General features: G+C 34.0%; 2 protein-coding genes across 2 annotated transcripts; both read right to left on the bottom strand.

The window, feature by feature from the left end:
• Window positions 1-693: 693 nt before the first annotated feature.
• LOC133198056 (serine-rich adhesin for platelets-like) lies at window positions 694-12,220 on the bottom strand. Its single transcript, XM_061334209.1, has 5 exons — window positions 12,063-12,220; window positions 10,396-10,424; window positions 7,892-7,945; window positions 7,086-7,156; window positions 694-3,340 (listed from the first exon to the last, which is right to left on the bottom strand). The coding sequence occupies exons 1-5, from the start codon at window positions 12,218-12,220 to the stop codon at window positions 1,073-1,075; spliced, it is 2,580 nt and encodes an 859-aa protein (XP_061190193.1). The 3' UTR covers window positions 694-1,072.
• A 1,501-nt stretch (window positions 12,221-13,721) lies between these two features.
• LOC133198592 (uncharacterized) lies at window positions 13,722-19,996 on the bottom strand. Its single transcript, XM_061334656.1, has 5 exons — window positions 19,614-19,996; window positions 18,786-18,916; window positions 14,474-14,589; window positions 14,271-14,383; window positions 13,722-13,851 (listed from the first exon to the last, which is right to left on the bottom strand). Exons 1-5 carry the CDS (start codon window positions 19,896-19,898, stop codon window positions 13,828-13,830), a joined length of 669 nt encoding a protein of 222 aa, XP_061190640.1. The 5' UTR covers window positions 19,899-19,996; the 3' UTR covers window positions 13,722-13,827.
• Between the last annotated feature and the right edge of the window lie 1,760 nt (window positions 19,997-21,756).

The raw sequence follows: 21,756 nt of genomic DNA, 5'->3' as shown, positions 1-21,756 counted from the left end.
AGATTTTTTCTTTGGTTACCAAAACATTTCACCTTGACCACGGAGTTTAACCAATTTTTTAAACAAACTTTAACCTTGGCCACAACTTTAGGTTGGTGCAAGGGATTTTATACATGGCACGTGTTTTTAATTTCTTGTGATGAGACCTTCCCTTGGATACAAATATTTTTGACCTTTTGATATTGACCTTGTGTTTAACCAACTTTTGAAAAAACTTTAAAAAACTTGGAATGGTGAAATCTAGGGCTTTGATATTTCGCATGTGTATTTCTTGTGACCAGGCCTTTCCTTAGAAAAAAAAGAACAATTTTGACCTTTTCTCTTTGACCTTGAAATTTTACCTACTGTTAGAAAACGTTAACCTTGGTCGTAACTTTTGAATGGTTGAAAGGTCACCAGGTGCGATAAATTTTTCCCTTCGATACAAACAATTTAACCAATGTCTTCCCTTCATCCATCGAAAAGAAGCATTTACATCCTACTTTCATGTTGCAACATTCCATTGTCCTGAGAGGCGCAAACTGAACAGGTGTGGTAATTTCTTCTGAAAGTATCCAAGTCAAAATCAAATTACAATGAACACAAACTTCGTTGAAAGAGACAACGCTCAACGTCTAATATTTTAATAACATTTTGTCAATAAAGGCAATTGACAAAAAAATAACAAATGTTGAAATATTGTAAAATGTTTGAGAAGCTTAGAATGAAAACATAAGCAAGTATAGAACTCTCTCCATGTAATAAGATCAAAATAATACAAGTCAATGGTCACATAATTGTCTAAATGTTCTTTAAATACTAATAGGGATTTAAAAGAATTAGAATAATGGTATGGCAATAGTTTTATATGGATTGAGGAAATCTTCTCCAGTAAACATATATTATGAATAGCAACTGTTCTGGCAAAGTTACCTCTATGCTTTAGTGAACAAGCATCATGGATCATGCCAGCACAGCAATTGTAATTAATGACGCCATATTAATGATATTTATGTCCTAAATGGCCCGTACACATTTTTTCAGACAACAAAAAAATTAGTGTTAATTCCCATATTGGGGGAAATAATAGGTCCTAAGAAACACTTTCTCTTGGATCATCTTCAGACTCAGGAACTAAGATTGTCTCTCCTGATACGGGGTCTAAAGTCAGTTTTAGGTGTTTGTCATTTGGATTGGATGTCATTAAGTCTGGTGATCGTACAAGCACAGGCATACCATTAGCCGGGTTTATAATTAATGTTAGGTTTAATGTTGGGTTTGATTCCTCGAGAAGATTCCTTAATATCTGTGGTTCCCCTATTAATTCATTTTGTTTAGATGTTGGCTCAGACTCTTTGACAATAGGCGATTGCCTAGGTTTCTGGGAAATGGGCCTTGGCGTATTTGATATTTGTGGATCCCCCATCACTTCATTAAGTTTAAATGTGGGATTAGACTCTTGGGCAACTGGTGATTGCTTAAGTTCTTTCATAGTTGACCTCAATACTTGTGGCCGTCTTATTAATTCATGATGATTTTCATGTTGTTTTAATGACGGCTTAAACTCTTGGGTAACAGATGATTGCTGAACAACTGGCCTCTTAGAATTTAAAATTTGCGGTTCTCCTATCAGTCTATGGTTTGTTGTTTGCTTAGCCTTTGGAACAATAGGCATTTGTTTAGTTTTTCTGACAATTGATGTCTTTGGACTTAAACCTTGCAATTTCTTCAATTTATTTTGTTTTAATTTTGCCTTTGGTTTTTGATCCATAGGCTTTGGCTTCAGTTTTTGAAAATTCGGTATCTTTTTACTTAAATCTTGTAGCTCACTTATTAATTTGATCTGCTTTAATTTGGGATCTAACACCTCATTAGGTGTCAATAAACTGAAATTTGGCAGCTGCCTCGATTCCTCTTGATCAGACCTTGTGCGTGTCTGTTTCCTAGTATCACAATCCCTGGTAGGTGGTTCATCTGGACACTTCACTAACATTGGTTTTCCACTAACTGGGTCTATAGTAAGTCTTAAATTTATTAATGAAGACATTCCTTGTACACTTGGACTCACTGAATCTGATCCTGGAGACCCCGTTTGTTCCGATTTCACGTTAGATGTTTCCAGATTCACATTATCAATGACTGGTGTTGTTGTGGGGTATCTCACCAAACACGGGATTCCAGTATCTGGGTTTATGTCTAACATTAGACTAATTGGAGGCTTATTTCCACTGACATCTGACTTCAATTCCATTTCATTCTCTGGCTTCTGTGTCTCTGGTTCAGCATTATTCTTTTGTACAATATTTGTATTTGACTTTTTTGCGTCAGTTGCTGCCTTTGTTGTAAGACGTTGGGGCACTTGTTTTCCTACAGAATTGAAAATTGTGCCTTGTAATCTATATGTTCCAGTAGTTACTTTTGAAAAATTTTTATGTGATAATGCTCGACCTGAAAGGTGACTCCTGAGGGCTTTAACTCCCTCTGTATTCAAAAATCTGGATCTTTTTCTTCGCAAGGAGGGTTTTGAAGACTTTAATTTATTTGAGGAAAATGGTTTGGAGCACTCCATTTTGTTTGAAGATGAATTGGGGCACTTTGATTTTGTTGACTCTGGTTTTTCAGAAAAAGGTGGTTTGGAACTGTGTGTGGATGATGTTGAGATAATATTGCCTGATGAAGATGATGTTGAAGATGACAGATTACTCGATGAAGAAGATTCTGAGGAAGTTAGGCTGTCTGATAAGGATAATTTAGGGTACTTTAAATGAACTGTAGAGGATCCTTTTGAAGATGAGGAGTCTTTTTTGACCCCTGAAGATATTCTCAAAACCTTGAATAGCAACTTCTTTTCTGTATCTGGAGGTGCTTCAGTTCTATTAATGCTTTCTCTTTGTAATTCATAAACATTTAAAAATGTTTCATTCTCCCCTTGTGGTAGTTTAAATCGAAGTTTCTTTTCTAGCATTGCCTCATTTCTGTCACCTTTTCTTTTCTGTGATTCATTCACATCTGAAGAAGTTTCACTCTCATTTTGTCCTTGTTTCTGATTTTCACTACATGTTTTTGTATTAGTTGTCTTTCTAGAAGTTTTTCTATAAACATTCAGACAACTTGTCTGAATATTTCGTTGTTTAATTGTCTTGTTTGTAGGTGTTGAGTTGTTTTCTAAGGAAGATACATATTTACCTCCCTTTGAAGAAGAGTTTAAGGTTTCTGATAATGGTACAAAGTTATCTCCCCCTGATACAGGGTAATCTCCCCCTGATTCGGGGAAAATAGTCTCCTTACTTGGTTCAGTGGACACTATTTTACATGGAATCTCACTTATAATTTCTTCTTCCTCCTCCTTAATGTGAACATCCTGAAGTAAAATATAATCAGCATAATAAAAGAAAACATTTTTATAATCTACAACTGCTTTTGATTACAGATACTCTTTTGTCTTTTGGTTAACTCCCAACTCACCTCTCCATTTTCTGTATCAGAATTACTGTTCTTGTAAAACTCACCTCTCCACTTTTTATATCAGAGTTACTGTTCTTGTTACACTCACCTCTCCACTTTTTGTATCAGAGTTACTATTCTTGTTACAATCACCTCTCCACTTTCTGTATTAGAGCTACTGTTCTTGTTACACTCACCTCTCCACTTTCTGTATAAGAGCTACTGTTCTTGTTACACTCACCTCCACTTTCTGTATCAGAGTTTCTGTTCTTGTTACACTCACCTCTCCACTTTCTGTATTAGAGTTACTGTTCTTGTTACACTCACCTCTCCACTTCCTGTATCAGGGTTACTGATCTTGTAACACTCATCTCTCCACTTTCTGCATCAGAGTCACTGATCTTGTTACACTCACCTCTCCATTTTTAGGTCACCTGAGTCACTCAGGTGACCTATTGCTATCTGTTTTCGTCCGTCGTCGTCCGTCGTGCGTTGTCCGTCGGTCGTAAACTTTTGAACATATTCAGCTTCTTCTCGTGAACCACTAAACCAATTTTAACCAATTTTGGCATATAGCATTAATGGGTGAAGGGGTACAAAAATTGTGAATTTCATGGTCCCTGCCCCCCTGGAGCCTGAGGGGTGGGGCTAAAACCATCAAAATTAGTGCAATCTTTAAAATTCTTCTTCTTTACTCCTGGACATCAAGCAGTCAAACTGTTGGCATGATTGTAATAAGCATTGAGCCCTCTACCAAAATTGTGAAATTCCTGGCCCCAGGGTCAGGGGTTCTGGTGCTAGGGTGGGGCTATTTAGATCATATAGTGAAAGTGCATTATTTCTTTGAAGATCTTCTTCTCCACTCCTGGGTATTATTTAAACAAATTGAATACATAGTTATGATAAGCAAGAGTGACTCTACCAAAATTGTAAAATTCATAGCCCCAGGGTCAAGGGTTCTGGTGCTAGGGCAGGGCTATATAGATCATATAGTGAAAGTGCATTATCTCTTTGAAAATCTTCTTCTCCATTCCTGGGTATTATTTAAACAAATTGAATACATAGTTATGATAAGCAAGAGTGACTCTACCAAAATTGTGAAATTCATAGCCCCAGGGTCAGGGGTTCTGGTGCTAGGGCGGGGCTATATAGATGATATAGTGAAAGTGCATTATTTTTTTGAAAATCTTCTTCTCTACTCCTGGGTATTATTTTAAACAAATTAAATACATAGTTATGATAAATAAGAGTGACTCTACCAAAATTATGAATTTCATGGCCCCTGGATCAAGGACTCTGGTGCTAGGGCGGGGCTATACAGATCATATAATGAAAGTGCATTATTTCTTTGAAAATCTTCTCCTCTACTCCTGGGTATTATTTAAACAAACTAAGTACATTTTTATTATAAGCAAGGATGCCTCTTCCAAAATTGTGAAATTCATGGCCCAAGGATCAGGGGATTTGGTGTTAGGGTGGGGCTATATAATCCTATAGTGAAGATGAATTATTTCTTTGATAATCTTCTTCTCTGCCCCTGGGTATTATTTAAACAAATTAAGTACATTGTTATGATACTCAAGGATGCCTCTTCCAAAATTGTGAATTTCATGGCCCCAGGATCAAGGGTTCTGGTGAAAGGGGGGGGCTCTATTGATTATATAGTGAAAAAGCAAAATTTCTTTGAAAATATTCTTTTCTGCTCCTGGTTAAAAACGCAAAGAAGCTAAGTGTATAGTTATGATGAGCAAGAGTGCTTCTTCCAGAGTAGTAAATGCATGACCCTGGGTCAGATGTGCTGGTGTAAGGGTTGGGCTCTTGATAATATAGTGAAAATGCATTAATTCTATTAAATAATCCTGTCTGCTCTTAGTGTTAAGCAGATAAACAAATTGATTACTTATGATGAGCAAACTTCTGGTCCCAGGGTGAGAGGCTCTCGTGTTTCTCGCCGGGGGGAGGGGGGGTATGGGGGCTCTATTGATAATATAGTGAATCTGTAATAAAAATGCATTATTTCTTTAAAAATCTTCTCTGCACCTGGGCATATCAGGGGCAAAAAGAGTAGAAGTTTTTATAAGAAAGAGTATTTTTACCATATTTTTGAAAATCTGGACCATTTGGTCAAGTGTTCTGGTCCTGGAATATATTAATTTGTATTCTACTGAGAGGAGTTATACCCCTTTGCCATTTACTTTTGATAATTAATCACTGTAAATAATGTACTTAAAAGGTTAGTATACTTGTAAGTATTAGATAAATAAAAATGAGACAAAAATAACTTGTCTTTTTAAATGTTCATCAAAGACCAAGAGAGGCCAATGTAAGAGACCTCAACAAGGAATTAAAATAGTACAGAAGCACTGATAGTTTGTTAATATACTGTATGGTGATAGTGATAAATGGGGAACAGATTAGAACATAATTTATGAACTGTTAATGAATACTAGATTTATTATTTTGTTGATCCTGATCACCCTATTTTTCTTGCTTTTGGGCGACAAAGCTTCATGTTTCAGTTCATTTTATTTTTACTGTTCTTGTTACACTTACCTGTCCAATTTTTTATATCAGAGTTGCTGTTCTTGTTACACTCACCTCTCCACTTTCTGTATCAGAGTTACTGTTCTTGTTTACACTCACCTCTCCACTTTTTGTATCAGAGTTGCTGTTCTTGTTACACTCACCTCTCCACTTTCTGTATCAGAGTTACTGTTCTTGGTACACTCACCTCTCCATTTTCTGTATCAGAGTTATTGTTCGTTACATTCACCTCTCCACTTTTTGTATCAGAGTTGCTGTTCTTGTTATACTCATCTCTCCACTTTCTGTATCAGAGTTACTGTTCCTGTTACACTCACCTCTCCACTTTCTGTATCAGAGTTACTATTCCTGTTACACTCACCTCTCCACTTTCTGTATCAGAGTTACTGTTCTTGTTACAGTCACCTCTCCATTTTCTGTATCAGAGTAGCTGTTCTTGTTACACACATCTCTCTATTTTCTGTATTAGAGTTACTATTCCTGTTACACTACATTACTCACCTCTCCACTTCCTCTATCAGGGTTACTGACCTTGTAACACTCACTTCTCCACTTTCTGTATCAGAGTTAATGTTCTTGCTACACTCACCTCTCCACTTTCTGTATTCAGAGTTACTATTCTTGTTACAATCACCTCTCCACTTTCTGTATCAGAGTTACTGTTCTTGCTACACTCACCACTCCACTTTCTGTATCAGAGTTACTGTTCTTGCTACACTCACTTCTCCACTTTCTGTATCAGAGTTTCTGTTCTTGCTACACTCACCTCTCCACTTTCTGTATCAGAGTTACTGTTCTTGCTACACTCACCTCTCCACTTTCTGTATCAGAGTTACTGTTCCTGTTACACTCACCTCTCCACTTTCTGTATCAGAGTTACTGTTCTTGTTACACTCCCCTCTCCACTTTCTGTATCAGATTTACTGTCCTTGTTATAATCACCTCTCCACTTTTTGTATCAGAGAAACTGTTCTTGTTACACTCACCTCTCCACTTTCTGTATCAGAGTTACTGTTATTACTACACACATCTCTCTATTTTCTGTATCAGAGTTACTGTTCTTGTTACACTCACCTCTCCACTTTCTGTATCAGGGTTACTGTTCTTGTAACACTCACCTCTCCACTTTCTGTATCAGATTCACTTTCTCCACTGCTGTCGTCATCTACTGACTCGGCTCCATCCTCCACTAAATAGAAATATGTCTTGAGGGATATATGTGCACGTTATGGATATTTCACTATCAAATGCACAAAATTTTGTATCGGACATTTATACTTCATCAATAGGAATATATCAGAAACTTTGCCACATGTCTACATAATATAGTTACTTCTGCATCCATTGCTATTTTACCACTTGAAAAGAATGTTTAACTTTCGCTTCTTTTGACAACTTTATCAATTTTGCAATTACACACCACAAGGTTATATTTTATTTTGTGCTTAGACTAAAGTTCTAAATATATATTTTTTTCATTTAGACACGATGTAAGATAACAGAACCCTCCATTGGTATTACATTTAGCTGTGTATTCTTTATAGTCCCTTTTGCGGAAAGCAACTTCCGCTAATTCAAGTAGAATGCTAAATGTCTTGCACATATAGGTATCAATAAAAACATAAGGAAATGTGCTGAATCAAATCTTCGCTAACTTGTTCAAAAATCAATTTCCCACAGATATTGTAGACACTAAATATAATACATATACAGTAAGCTGGCCAAACACCATCAACAAGACTGTCCTATGACATTAAAGTGATTAAACAAACCAAATCACTGATGAAACAGGACTTCTACATAGATGAAAAGGAATTTAACTCAGTTTGAATCCAAAGTTATCAACACATATTCAAACATATGAGTTATACCATTCTATAATACATGTAAATAAATGTAATATATCTATGAGACAAACACACACCTTCTAAATCTAATGACATGGCTGTCTCCTCATCTTCTTTTGACATGGGAAAATCTAAAATAAAATAAAACTTCAACATAAATATTTTAAATGAACTCTAAATCGTATCTTGTATTATTTGTAGAGTTTTTTTCTGGTGTGGAGTTTTCCGATTTCATTCAGAATGACAGTTTCTCAAACTTTGCAAAAAAAAATGAACCTTATTAATGAAAACAACTTTGCTACAGTTGATTGTATGTTGTTTTACGTCCCATTCGAGAATTTTTCACTCATATAGAGACGTCACCATATACCGGTGAAGGGCTTCAAATTTTGACCTTTACTCGGCACTCAGGGCCATTGAGCAGTGAGGGATCTTTATCGTGCCAACGCCTGCCGTGACACGGGGCCTCGGTTTTTAAGGTCTCATCCGAAGGACCCGCAACTTTCACTTCAAGTGCCGAGCGCATGGCGAAGAAACAGTTGCTACCTATTTTTTATCGACTTAGGTCTGTCGCGGCCGAGATTCGAACTCACGACCTCCCGATCACGGAGCGAGCGCTCTACCGACTGAGCTACCGTGAACGGTGATTCGAACTCACGACCTCCCGATCATGGAGCGAGCGCTCTACCGACTGAGCTACCGTGAATGGTGACTACAGTAAAACCCGTCTAATATTAATGTCATGTTTTCTGAAATCCTGCCCAATACAATGTAAACTTTAAGTCCCTTTCAGTAAATTCAATTGATAGAATTTTTTCAAGGACAGACACAATGTAGTGTTTACTTTATTTTCTCTATCTCCTAATAAAGATTTCCAATGATAATAATTCCATAATTTTTTTCTTGAATTGGATTTGATGTTTACTTTAAATTGCAACCCCATGAAAAGCTCTTACATATATAAAGATAGTTTTAGAATAAGTAACTTTGTTTGTAATGGAGAAAAGTCATAATAAAGGTTTCTCATAATGCCAAGTTTGACTCTAGTGTTTAGTGCCTGCATTTGGTTACATAGGTATTTTAATTTTTAGTGTCTCAGAACATTGCAAGTTGGTTTCTAGACACATTACCTCTTTTTAGAAAACTTTTCCTAGGCCACAAGAATTGAAAACAAATCATTCATTTTGCACAAATAAACAAGTGACCTTGCTGAAGGACCTGTGTTTGACTGTTTAGGATGCTAAGTCTGATGCTTTGACCTCACAAACATTGATCATCTTTATCAATTTTTAGCCATTTTATGTTGAAGCATATTTTTTCTACAAAATTTGTTGATAATTTGATTTTTTAGATGATGAAAACTAAAGATGAGAAACCGGAGGGGACTATAGGTTTCCTCTGAGTCTATCCGTCCGTCCGTCCATCCGTCTGTCCATCCGTCTGTCTTGCTGTCTCTCTGTCAGTCTGTCCCACTAATGGTTTTCCGCACTTTTTTCCTAAACGCTTGCAGATATTGAGCTGATTTTTTGGTATGTAAGTGTATCCTGATGAGTTACAGATAAAGTTTGCATTTCGTTCTGCTTCATTGATTTTTGACAGAATTACAGCCTTTTCAATTTTTAAGGATTTTCCACAATCTCCTTTTAAACGCTTGCATATATTAAGCAGATTTTTGGTATGTGACTTAACCTTGATTAGTTATAGATCAAGTTTGCATTTCGTTTCGCTTCATTGATTTTTGATGGAATTATGGCATTTTCAATTTTTAATGGGAACCAGATTACACTTGCTGGTAGGGGACTAGTATTGCTAATGCAATACTCTCAGAATGCTTGTTGATAATAAGATTTTATCAAAGTTTACAGTGAACAAAATTGCAGAAACAGGACTTCAATTGGCATATTTTCTTAGGTTACTAGGGAGACAAGGAAAATTAGATAAGATCTTTGTTATTAAAAAAAAAAACAAGAGGGACAGAAAATTCAATGATTATTTAGTCACACTCACTTCAGAATTATTCCATGAATAAGAAAATATCAATGTACAACACCTTGCAATGCTTTCTGTTGTATGTATGGGTGTTCTTTAAAGAGGGGTAATTAACTAGTAAGGTATAAACATCTAAATCAAATATGCAAATTGGATTTTCCACAAAAATTAATTAATTAATAAAAAAAGGTTGGTTTTACATGTTGAAAACTTAAATGTTTTATTATCTATTGCTGAACTTTGTTTCTAAAGATAAAAGTTGAAGAAATGCTAGCAAAAAAGTATGTTTGTGTATTTTTGTATATTTTGCATTGAAAAACACCAAATTATCATCATATGTTATCTTTTCAAAACCCCTGGTTATATATTCTGATTTTTTATCTAAGAACATCTGAGGGTATCTTCATTTTAAATAATGAAAACCTTAAAAAATTACCAACAGGTAATGTACACTTGTATGACCTTAATCTAGAATATTGTCTATTCTGGTCAATTTCTATGGAACCAGTGGTGTCCAAATTAGACAAGTTTAATTTCACTACATTATTCAGTCACCATTAAAATTTTAGAAGGGTGAAAAAAGTTTTCTTACCTGGATCACCTCTGTCATCGACATCTGACCTGCAGTAAAAAAAATCAAGATCACAATTGTATTGTTTCTGCATGCAACTGTAAGGTATATATCAATATATTGTTGGATTGCAAGACCCACAAAAATCAGCCCTGCTCAAAATATTTTTTTTTCTTCTTTCATTTATCACGTTTATAATTTGATGATTTTTTGATGAAATGCTGCCTTACAGTTGGTTGAAGTCTCATGTGAAGGGAATGTAATATTTATATATATTGTCACTTAAAATTCAATACATGCTCAATACAGACTTGTCATTCTTTTGTAACACTTAGAACAACTCCAATTCTTTCACGCTTTAAATTGTCAATAACCATGAGTGCCTAGTGTCTGTAACATTTATAAAGTTTATTGTCATCAGTATCAAGCACATACGAGGGGTGATCAAAAAGTTAGCGAACTATCTCTATATTTACAAAACCACAATTTAGATCAGAATGAAATTTGGCACACATATAGTCATACACATGTTCTATAAATATCAGATGTTATATAATGTTTTGCTCCGTGTTTGTGATGTCACAGTGTGAAAATGATGTCAATATGTAGTTTGGTATGACAGGGTATGGAACAATATCTGTTTAGTAAATTTCATACCTGGCCTGCCTACTCCAAGCCAGGTGTGAAATTTACTAACCAGGTATCACCCAGTACCTGGTCACTAAAAAAATTTGTATCTATTTATCTGGCCACTGGCTTTCAATCCTGACTGACTAATGCACAATATATGTACCACACACCAGAGACATAAATAATGTCCAATCTAATTAAAATTAGATGTTCCGAATCCGCTACCGCTTCTCAAACATCTAACAACATCCCATTAGGGGTCAGGTCAGAGCGACCTTTCGATTATGAATAAACATAAAAATTTTAGCCAATCAGATTCAACCTTCTGTATACGATTCTAAAATTAGTTCCACGGCTACATCTTAACATTATTGATGCTCATTAGACTGTCTTACTTTGAATTAAAGTAATTTTGGTATAAATTGAACGTATAGTTCACCAATCTTACCTAAATAATGCAAACGAAAATGCACAAACTACATGTATACGTTTATATATCCCGCACGTCACATTCATATTTAGCACGGTCTTTACCATGCATATTTTGTTTACTACGAAACCCCTCGGGAGTTTAGGTTTGGCAGTAAAAAAAGAAACGCATCCGAACTATAAGCCAAGATTTCAGAGACGGCGATTTCATTGGGTAATCGAAAGGTCGCTCTGACGTGACCCCGAATGGGATGTTGTTAGATGTTTGAGAAGCGGTAGCGGACTCGGAACGTCTAATTTTAATTAGATTGAAATAATGTCATTTATACCAGTATACATGATACTGTATTCATGTCTGGTTTATATTATGTTTAGTAACTAATTCAAAAACAAAATAGTTTTCAGCTACTGAATTGTAACTGTAGGGTCAAGTTGATATTTATTCTGAAAAGATAGCCTATGTTAAAGGATGGACTCGTAATTTTATCTTGAACAGAAAGTAGGGGAAAATTTTCATTTTTGCTTTCCATTCCTCTCTCCATTGCATTTTCAGTGAAAGTATATAAACCGCATTTCAAATGTAGCTTTATTGCAATAAAAGCCTTTAATTTGGTCTATTAAAAAAGTACCTCAAAAGGGGACATTTGTCTCCGCAGAACCATTCATGGACCTCCAACAGGTGCTCGAAAATCTTGTTGTCCGTCGTCCAATCAAATCTCAATCGTGAGATCAGACTCCTCCATGCAACGGCCGCATCTCCCGTCAGAATGTTCCTATATTCATTCATTTTTTGTGAATACTAAAATTTTCCTAAGGAACACTCGCAAACTATCAAGAATTTACGATTACCGTTTTGTTTACATCTCCTCTGATTTCAGCCATGTTTTCAGAAGAAATTTGAACGGGTTCGGGATGCAAATGTTAAGTCTAATATCAGGTAAAGCGGGATCCAAAAGGGGAAAAAAACGAGCAAATCAAAGCAAAATGAAAATTAATTAATAATAAAAAGTATACCTTACAACAGAGAATTGTTATTTTGGTATAAATCTTTCTTAAGATCATAAAACTAACCGACTAAATATTTATATTTATATATGAACAAGTATGCATAAAATTTGATTATATATTTTTTTGAAATTCTAAAGACGTAAGAAATATCATCTGTAAATAGCAAATGAATATTTCATCTTTGTGAATTTAAAAATACTTTTAATATTTATTCATGTTGTTCAGCAGATATCATACAGGAGGAATAATTCTGGTAAGATTAATTGAGAATTATACGGAAGCCGGTAAGATATCATATCTGGTTGCCGCCAGATAATTATCTGGCGGCCGCCACATAAATTAATGGCGACCGCCAGAAAATTATTTGTGGTGGTCAAAGTTTTCCTGAAGAAAGTTAACGAGAGAGAGAGAGAGTTTTCCATCTACGTACTCTTGAAATCTAAATCAAGATAGACTCGCGCATATACCATAATTCACCTCAATATAGTGAAATTGCAAGTTTTAAAGTCCGGAGAACGTATTGGGACAGAGTGACTGTGGGACTGAGTGCAGGCCCGTAGAACGCCCCCAACTTTTTCTGAGTGTAATATTTTGCTATAGTAAATTTTCTTTTATATGCTGGTTGGTCCCTCCTCCCTACTTTTTGCTAAATTGCAGTAAGGTCGAGCACTGACAAATTTTCTTTTTTTGGTTGTTTTTGTTTGGTTGTTTTTATTTTTTTGTTTTATTGCTTGTCAGATTATTTTGGGAAGTTGGCACCCTCATTTTTTGGTCAATTTAGTTTTTTTTTTCGCTTGTCAGATTTTTTGGGAAGTTGTCCCCTTTTAAAACCGTTGCTACGGGCCTGTAGAAACAGACAGACAGACAGTGGGGAAAACTATTATACCCTTTAGTTAACAAAGAGCAAAACAACCTTTCTAAAATATTTGTTTAGAGATATTCTATGCTTAGTTAATTTTAAGTTGGATATCATATTTGAAATTTAACATAGGAATGGTATTTCTCTCTTTTTTGGTTTTGATATATCTTACATCAATTTTCAAATGCGACTGCTTACATACACAGTGGTTTATGCTGCGCATATGAACGTCATAGCTTAGCGTTGTAAGACAATATTAAGAGACTTTGACAATTTTAATCAGTGTCACAATATATTATACTTCCGTTGTTTTCTTCAGCACAGTTTCTCATATGGGAGGAGAATTTGTGACGAATTTTTCATTTTCACCTTGAAAGAGATAATACACATGTATATATCAATATGTTAAAGCAACAACACGTTTTTAACATTTATGCTGTTTTTATTAATCAATGGAATAAAGAATTCCACATCACATGTCTGAGTCCTTTGTTCATTTTTTGTGGAACCACTTTAGAGGATTTTTTTCACGCCGGAACATGGAAAATATACTGAAAAGATAATCAAAAGATATACCCTATAATTCAAGTAAATCAATTTACACACACAAGACAAATGAACACACTTTTAAGAAGATTTCTAAAGATTGACAACTATTGGCGAGCTTGAAAATAATTTTCCATTTAAAGTTTTTTTTAATTTAAAAAAAAAAATCAAATTCGTATAAACACAGCCAGATAATGCATACAGAGTTTTGGAGGAGCGGATCAATGAAGATACGTATACAGTTATAAAGGAGTGGATCTTGAATACAGATGCATACAGAAATACAAAGGAGCTTAGCAATGATGAAACATTCAGAGTTACAAAGTAGCGGATAAAGATGATAATACACACAGAATTTACAGAATTATAAAGGAGTGGATCAATAGTGATACATTCAAAAGAACGGATCAATGATGATACATACAGAGTTATGAACGAGCGGATCTATGATTTTCATCCAATCATGTAAGGACCAAGCTTTGTCAATGAGTTTCACGACGTTATTGATGGCGTACAGCGGTGTGCCCGACACTCCACCTAAAATTAGATATCACAGTTTTATCAAGTACTAATCAGATGAGTGATAATAACTTATAACAAGAATAAACATTGTTGCACGATACGTACGCGTGCAGGCGTATTTCCAGTCCATACGGATGTGCATGTCTACCCACGGATCAACTATCTTCTGCAGAAACGTCGCTTTCTGTAGACCCATCTGCGCGGCTATATCCCCAAGCATGCTAGAATCAAACAATCATGTACATGTAGCCATTAATGGCATTCAGGAACATGATATAAACAAGTTAGTTACCTGTTTTTTCCAACTCGGTTTCCTTTACTTTTTTTATTGGCAATAAACATAATTAAGGAGGAATATTTGCCCCACCAGAATTTTATATAATAGATATTTAAGACATCCCCTTTAAACTGTAGTTTCAGCATTGAAAGACCGATATTAGCTCTTAATTATTTTATTCCATTTTTTTGCATTTTTTCCAGAGAAAATGAAAAAAAAATTGCAAATAAGATGCTTTATAGTTTAAAATTTGCTGTTAATAAATGCATAATATGAATGTCTAATAAAATATGTAGAGAAAGGCTGGATCTATAAGGCATGTTAATATATTTATGAAAATAAATCAAATTATTTGTTGTTATTCTGTCGTCTGTAAACTTTTCACATTTTCGACTTCTTTTCAAGAACCACTGGGCCAATTTCAACAAAACTTGCCAAAAGCATCCTTGGGTGAAGGGATTTAAGTTTATTCACAGCAAGTGCCTCGCCCTCTGTGAAGGGGAGATAATTAAGAATTCGTGAAAATTTGGTAGCCTCTTTTAAAAATCTTCTCAAAACCACTGGGCAAGAGAAGACGAAACTTAAGTGAAAGCTTCATTACATACTCTTGATTCAAATTTGTTCATAGTAAAACCCCCGGGGGTAAGGCGGGGACACAACATGGGCTCAAAGTTTTACATAGGAATATATAGGAAATGTCTTTAAAGGTATAATTAGTCATATAATAAAAGAAGTATCCTCAGGTAGTGTAGATTCATGTTTGTTCCAATCATGACCCCTGGGGGTAGGACAGGGCCACAATAGGGGGTTAAAGATTACCATAGGAATATATAGGAAATATCTTTAAAAATCTTCTTCTCAAGAACAGCTAAGCCATTATTAGACATATTAATACAGAAGTATCCTAAGGTAGTGTAGATTCAAGAGTTTGTTAAAATCATGATCCCTGGGGGTAGGGCGGGGCCAAAACAGTGGGTCAAGTTTTAAATAGGATTTATAAAGGTGTAATGGTTAAAGGGCATTTGAGTAAAACGCATTGAAGACTTCAAATATTAGAATGACCCGACAACCCTTGGAATGGACTAGCCTTAGGGTATATATAAGGCAAAAGCTTTGGGGAAGTCGGGCATTCAGAAGATAGCTGTAGAAGTCGAATGAGCAAGAAAGAAGTTAAGGTATTCCATCCTTATAGCAAAAGATTCAATGAAATTGAATACAAAACAGATGTTTATTTAAACATAATTCTCATTTATTACTACTGTTTGTAAGGGAGGGATGTATCCTTATTCATGAGCTTGAAGTTTGGTTTGAGTTATCTCCCTCTGTTTTTAATAAATTAAAAAAATTCAATTTTTTTTAAAAAAAAAACTTATCTGGTAAAATAAAATCGTTTTCAATTGTCATTCTATTTCTAATGTGTTTTAGTAAATTTTCCCACCACAGTATTTATTGATATTCTTATTGTTTGAATTTTCCTTTAAAAAAAAGACTCCATAGACTTCAATGCAATCTTTGTTAAGTACTTGCTGCTTAGTTAATTAATTTTTTGAAACATTCTCTTGGTAAATCCTTTTCTACTGTAAAATGTTTTAAATTAATATCAGAGTATTATGTATGTGATGGACATTTAAGGATAGAGGATAGAAAACCTTAAAGGTAAGAGCAAAATAAAAGTTATAAACACGCAAGTATCCTAGGGAATTTATTTTAAGTTCTGGGTGTAGTAAATCTGGGGATTGAGACAACTGGTTCTTATCTATGATATACCCTCAGACAGAGCTGTCTTTATAGTCATTCCAATCACTAACTCAGACAGAGTAAAAGGAAAACCTATATATCCCTTATAACAAACTGATCACACACTTTATGCAGAAAATATATCTTTGAAATCTTCTTCTCAAGAACAACTAACCTATTATTATAGTCATATTTATACAGAAGCAACCTTAGTTATTGAAAGATCAAGTTTGTTCAAATTAGGACCCCCCCCCCCCCCCAGGAGGGGCTGAGGGCACAACAGAGGATCAAAATTTTGTAAGAATATATAGGAATCATCTTGAAAAAATCTTCTGCTCAAGAACAGCAAAGCCATTATTAGTCATATTATTATAGATGCATCCTCAGGTAGTGTAGATTCAAATTTGTGGGGCCATAATGAGCAATCATAATTTACATAGGAATACATATAGGAATACAAATCTTTAAAATTTTTCTGTTTAAAATCAGCAGAACCATGATTAATAATATTGACATAAAAGCATCCTGAGGTAGTGTAAATTTAAGTTTGCCTCCCCTTAAAACATTTCAAAATACTGAACTGATTTCTGCTTCTTCCTAGCCAGTGTGCTCAGGTGAGCGATGTGGCCCATAAGCCTCTTGTTTGAATTTATTATCCATAGGTTTTTGACAAAATTCATAAATGATGTGTTTTATTTTCATAAATAATCTTTTAGTGAAACAATCTGTCTTTTCTTTATATACATATTTTATTAGATATTAATATAATGCATTTATAAGCAGCAATTAAATTATTTACTCTAAAGCATCTTATTTGCAAATAAAACATTTCTTTTTTCACTTACTGTGAAAAATAGGGGAAAAAATTCTTATAAAATAATTAAGAGATATTATCGGTCAATGCTGAAATCATAACATAAGAGCGATGTCTTAAAGATCTATAAAATAAAATTTTGGTGTGGATTCCCCCTTAAGCTAGGCTTCCCGATCGCGAGTGTCAAGTGACAATTAAAAGGATAAGGAAAGAAAATTGGAGATAAACCGGTAACTACAGTAGAACTCGCTTATTACGAACACGGATATAACGAATTTACGGATATAGCAAAGTTTTTTTTTGAATCCCCAGCAAAATTTTAAACAATTACATGTATTTGTAAAATTTTACGTCTATAATGAACTCTGATATATCGAATGAAAGGATAAAGCGAAGTGATTTTGTGTCCCGCCGAGATTTTTCATCCTTTATAACGAATTTTCAAAGATAAGATCTCAAAAATTAATTTATTGAACTGACATTATTTTTTTCATGTGATTCATATCTAAAATTCATTTCATCAGAAAATTGAGTTTACCAAAGTAAATTTTGTATTTTGTACTTCCCTGGATATATTTAGTACTCATACTTGGGGAAATTTTTTTTATTGCGAATTCATTTTATATATTTTAACATACTCTTCAAACCGATACAACGAATTACGGATATAGCGAAGTAAATTCTCAGGTCCCAAGAACTTTGCTATAAGGGATTTTTACTGTAATTGGCACAAGTTATGGAAATCTGTGTTCTTTTACTCTGCTAAAATTCTTCAAATCTATGTAAACATGATAGACCCCCCCTCCAAAAAAAGAAGACAAAAGCCTAGAATTACTGTACTGGAGTAATGAAACGTAAAACATAAATGGGAGAAAAAATCTCCCCAATTGTGATCAATTGAAAAGCAATTTTAGTACTTGTAGAGGTGTAACTGGAATGGAAAATGTAAGACCCCTATACTTTAAGATATGCACTTATTTATCTTTAAGGACATACGCAATGTAGTTTGAACTTTATTGTCTTTTTCCCTGGAGTTGAAGAGTTCCAGTACTTAAAGAAATTGTGTGCTACATTTGTATGTCTATATTTGCTGTTGTACACTTCTTTTAAAACAAGTTTGGATAAACAAAACGTCTAGAATATGTGTTTAGTAATTTTTGTGTATTTTTCTTGAATTATATAAGAATTTTCATCAATTGATATCTTTTCAAAACCCCTGGTAATGCATGCTGAATTTTTGTCGACGAACACCTGATGGCATTAGAATCTTAAATTAAGAATATCTTGAAAAATTATCAGTAGGTAAGGTACGTTGCGTATGTCCTTAATATATAAATTTGGCCTCTGAAAAGAGAGATAATTTTATAATCGGTACATTTATGTATTTATGTACCTTCTCTACAACATTTGCATCTTCATTTTTTTCACAATATACCATGTATGATATTCATGATTTGTTTGCTTTTCATTTTTATTCTTATCTTCTGTAAGATAATGTTAATAATTACAGAAATAATTACAGAAAAAAACATCATCTTAGCGAGCAGAATGTCTATGTTCCGGAAAGAACCTTTCCTTGAGATACATACTTGGTAACGTCCGCCTCTGATCGCGTGTGTGTTGCCGCGTTGGAGAATGAGTAGATGTTGTCATACACACGCTTTGCCCAGTCATACACACCACTGGTAGAAGTCGACATCTGGTTGATAACCTCTGTGCCCTAGTAATTTTTAATACGTTGAAATCAATTTCTGAAAATTGCAGTTGAAATGGATTTGGAATACTGTTTAGCACAATTATATAGTGCTTTTACCGAATATTTGCAAAACATTGCACCCTGAAAAGTTTGTGTTGCACTTTGCTGATTATCATTTTTGGTTATTGTGACTAGCATAATAGGCTAATACTTATACAACTAAAGCCTAAAATTAAAAAAAAAAATTGTTTCTTTGCTGTTGTCTACCGGCTAACTTAAAATGTATCCGACCCCCCCAAAAAATTTCAGCCATTTCTTGAGTTAATTTTTATTGGGAGGGGGGGGGGATTCAAGTCTTCAGGATATTGAAACTGTTTCATTTTTTTTTTTAATTTTTTGTTTTAATAAATTTGTAGCTTAAAATAAGTGGAACTTATTTACTTTAGAAACTCTATGAATATCTCTATAATTTGCTATCGCAACAGAACCCTGAAAACTTAAATCCATTTTTTAGGGACCCCCCCCCCCCCAAAAAAAAAAAAAAAACATGTCTACCAACCTACCCACTCTAAAAAATACAGGTCGACAACTGCAAACAAAGAATTTTTTAAACTTGACCTAATTCTACGTCTAAAACAGCACGTTTTAATTTCTTCTTCTGTAAATAAAAAAAAAATGGTATGAATATTAAAAGTGTGGAAGGTATATACAAAAATATTACCATTGATACAAGAAATGAATTCCTGTGATACGGCAATGGAAACATATGAAGACGAAGCGTAAGAACATCCGGTCCATAGTGATTAGCCACTTGCAACAGTGTAGGAAAAGCCTGTTTGCTGTCAGGACACAACGGGTCAAAGAAGGCGTCGATCGTCACAGCAGTGAGGTTTGTTCTTGTCCCATAGGCGTATACATACCCCAGGGTACGCGGAGGAATGGGAACTTCCTGCGCATACGCAGATATCGAAATAGAAACAAATGTGATGAGGGTAACGATCCCCATGGTTGTGTAGGTGTTAAATGAAGGGAGTCGGAGACGATCTTTATTTTAGAGTGGATAGCTTGTGCGTCCTAATTCCAGTGTTTCCCAAGAAGGTTATTAGCCTGGATTGAAAAGGCGATTTTATGTAAATACTTAAGATGATAACAACTATTTACAACACGGTAAATATAGATGTACGCTGCTTAGTCGTGGATACATTTAGATACAAAAATATTTGACGGAAGCTGCTTTTTATGCACATTTTTTTAAAATTATCTATAATTGTAACATACTATTTACATTGTCAATTCAGAGGTTAAAAATTGTCTTTACTAATCATAAGAAAGGTTTCGATTTCAATAATGTTTTTCGTTTCGTTAAATGTTTTACTTATTTATATATAGAGCATATTATATATATATATATATATATATATATATATATATATATATATATATATATATATATATATATATATATATATTATCCATTGTATAACATACAAAATCAAGTTAAATTAGCAGCAAAATTACAATGGATATTTAGCACTCACACACCCATTCATACATCCATTTGCCTTTTAAATTAATATGGAGGTTGCTTCATAGTAATCAGCTTATCAACAATTGTTTCTATCATAAACTAAATATCAAAAACTTGTCAAATTATCTTACATTTGTTCAAAAATATTTTTCCACAAAATCCATTGTTCTTCAAAATAAAACAGTTTTGAGTTACTAATAGATATACATCTTTCAATATTGTGTTTCATTTTCAAATAATTCAGTAAACCAGTAAATGAAGGTATTTTTGGTTGTAGTAAACATGAAAAAATATATTGTTTTGTATATAGTATCATAAAGTTTTCAATTCTGTTGTCCTTAGTAAGTGGTAATTCACCTAGGATAATATTTTTGACATTGAATCCAACTCTTTTTGAAATTGTTCTGTATATATGTAAACTCAAGTTCCTCCATACAGATACAATATGATCACAACTGACAAATACATGCAGTAAAGTTTCAGTTTCCTGAGCACAGAACTTACAAATGTCAGTAGATTTTATATTGATTTTCTTAAGATAAGAATCTACAGGGAGGATCCTATGTAGAATTCTATATTGTAGCCACTGTACAGAAGAATCGGTCCGAGGTAGTCTTAAAACAAACCTTAAAAACATCTTTAATACAAATATCTGCCACTCCATAGGGAGATAAGTCTTGATTCCACTTTGGAATTGCTGTAGGAATTATATCATTTTTGTTTATATAATTGTAAATTTTCTTTGTACATTTTTCATAGTGAAAAATATTTTTGTATTCAATATGAACATCCTGATCTACATTCTTCAGAACATGTAACCATGAAGTAAAAACATCAAACCAGAAAATATTGTTTTGAGGTATTAGACTATTTAAAATAAAAGCATCACCAAAATCCATAAATTTGTTTACAGCATCATTACCATTAATTCCAAAAAATATGTCTAGCCATGGCTTATTACTTTCTGTTACCAATCTTTTGACCCATGTACATTTCAATGATTTTATGAAGTAATCAACATTTAACATCTTTAATCCTCCAGATAAATAATCTTGAGTGGCTATATCTCTTTTAACTCTATCAATTTTTGATTTCCATATGAATTCAAAAAGGTCTTTACACAATAAAGATATTTTATCATAGCTAGGGGTAGGAAGGGAAATAAATAAATGAGTAAGTTTTGGTAAAATGAGCGTTTTTACAACGGTGACGCGACCAATAGGTGTAAGAATTCGTCTTTTCCATTGTTGTATCATTGATTTAATTTTTGGTAAAATAAGTTTATAATTTATGTCAATAATATTTTCTAGCTCTACAGAAAAAGTTATACCAAGCA

The sequence above is a fragment of the Saccostrea echinata genome, unplaced genomic scaffold, assembly GCF_033153115.1.
Source record: "Saccostrea echinata isolate AGI-Se365-2 ecotype Australia unplaced genomic scaffold, CSIRO_AGI_Sech_v1 ptg000033l, whole genome shotgun sequence".
Classification (NCBI taxonomy): domain Eukaryota; kingdom Metazoa; phylum Mollusca; class Bivalvia; order Ostreida; family Ostreidae; genus Saccostrea; species Saccostrea echinata.
This window is presented reverse-complemented; position numbering and strand designations above follow the sequence as displayed.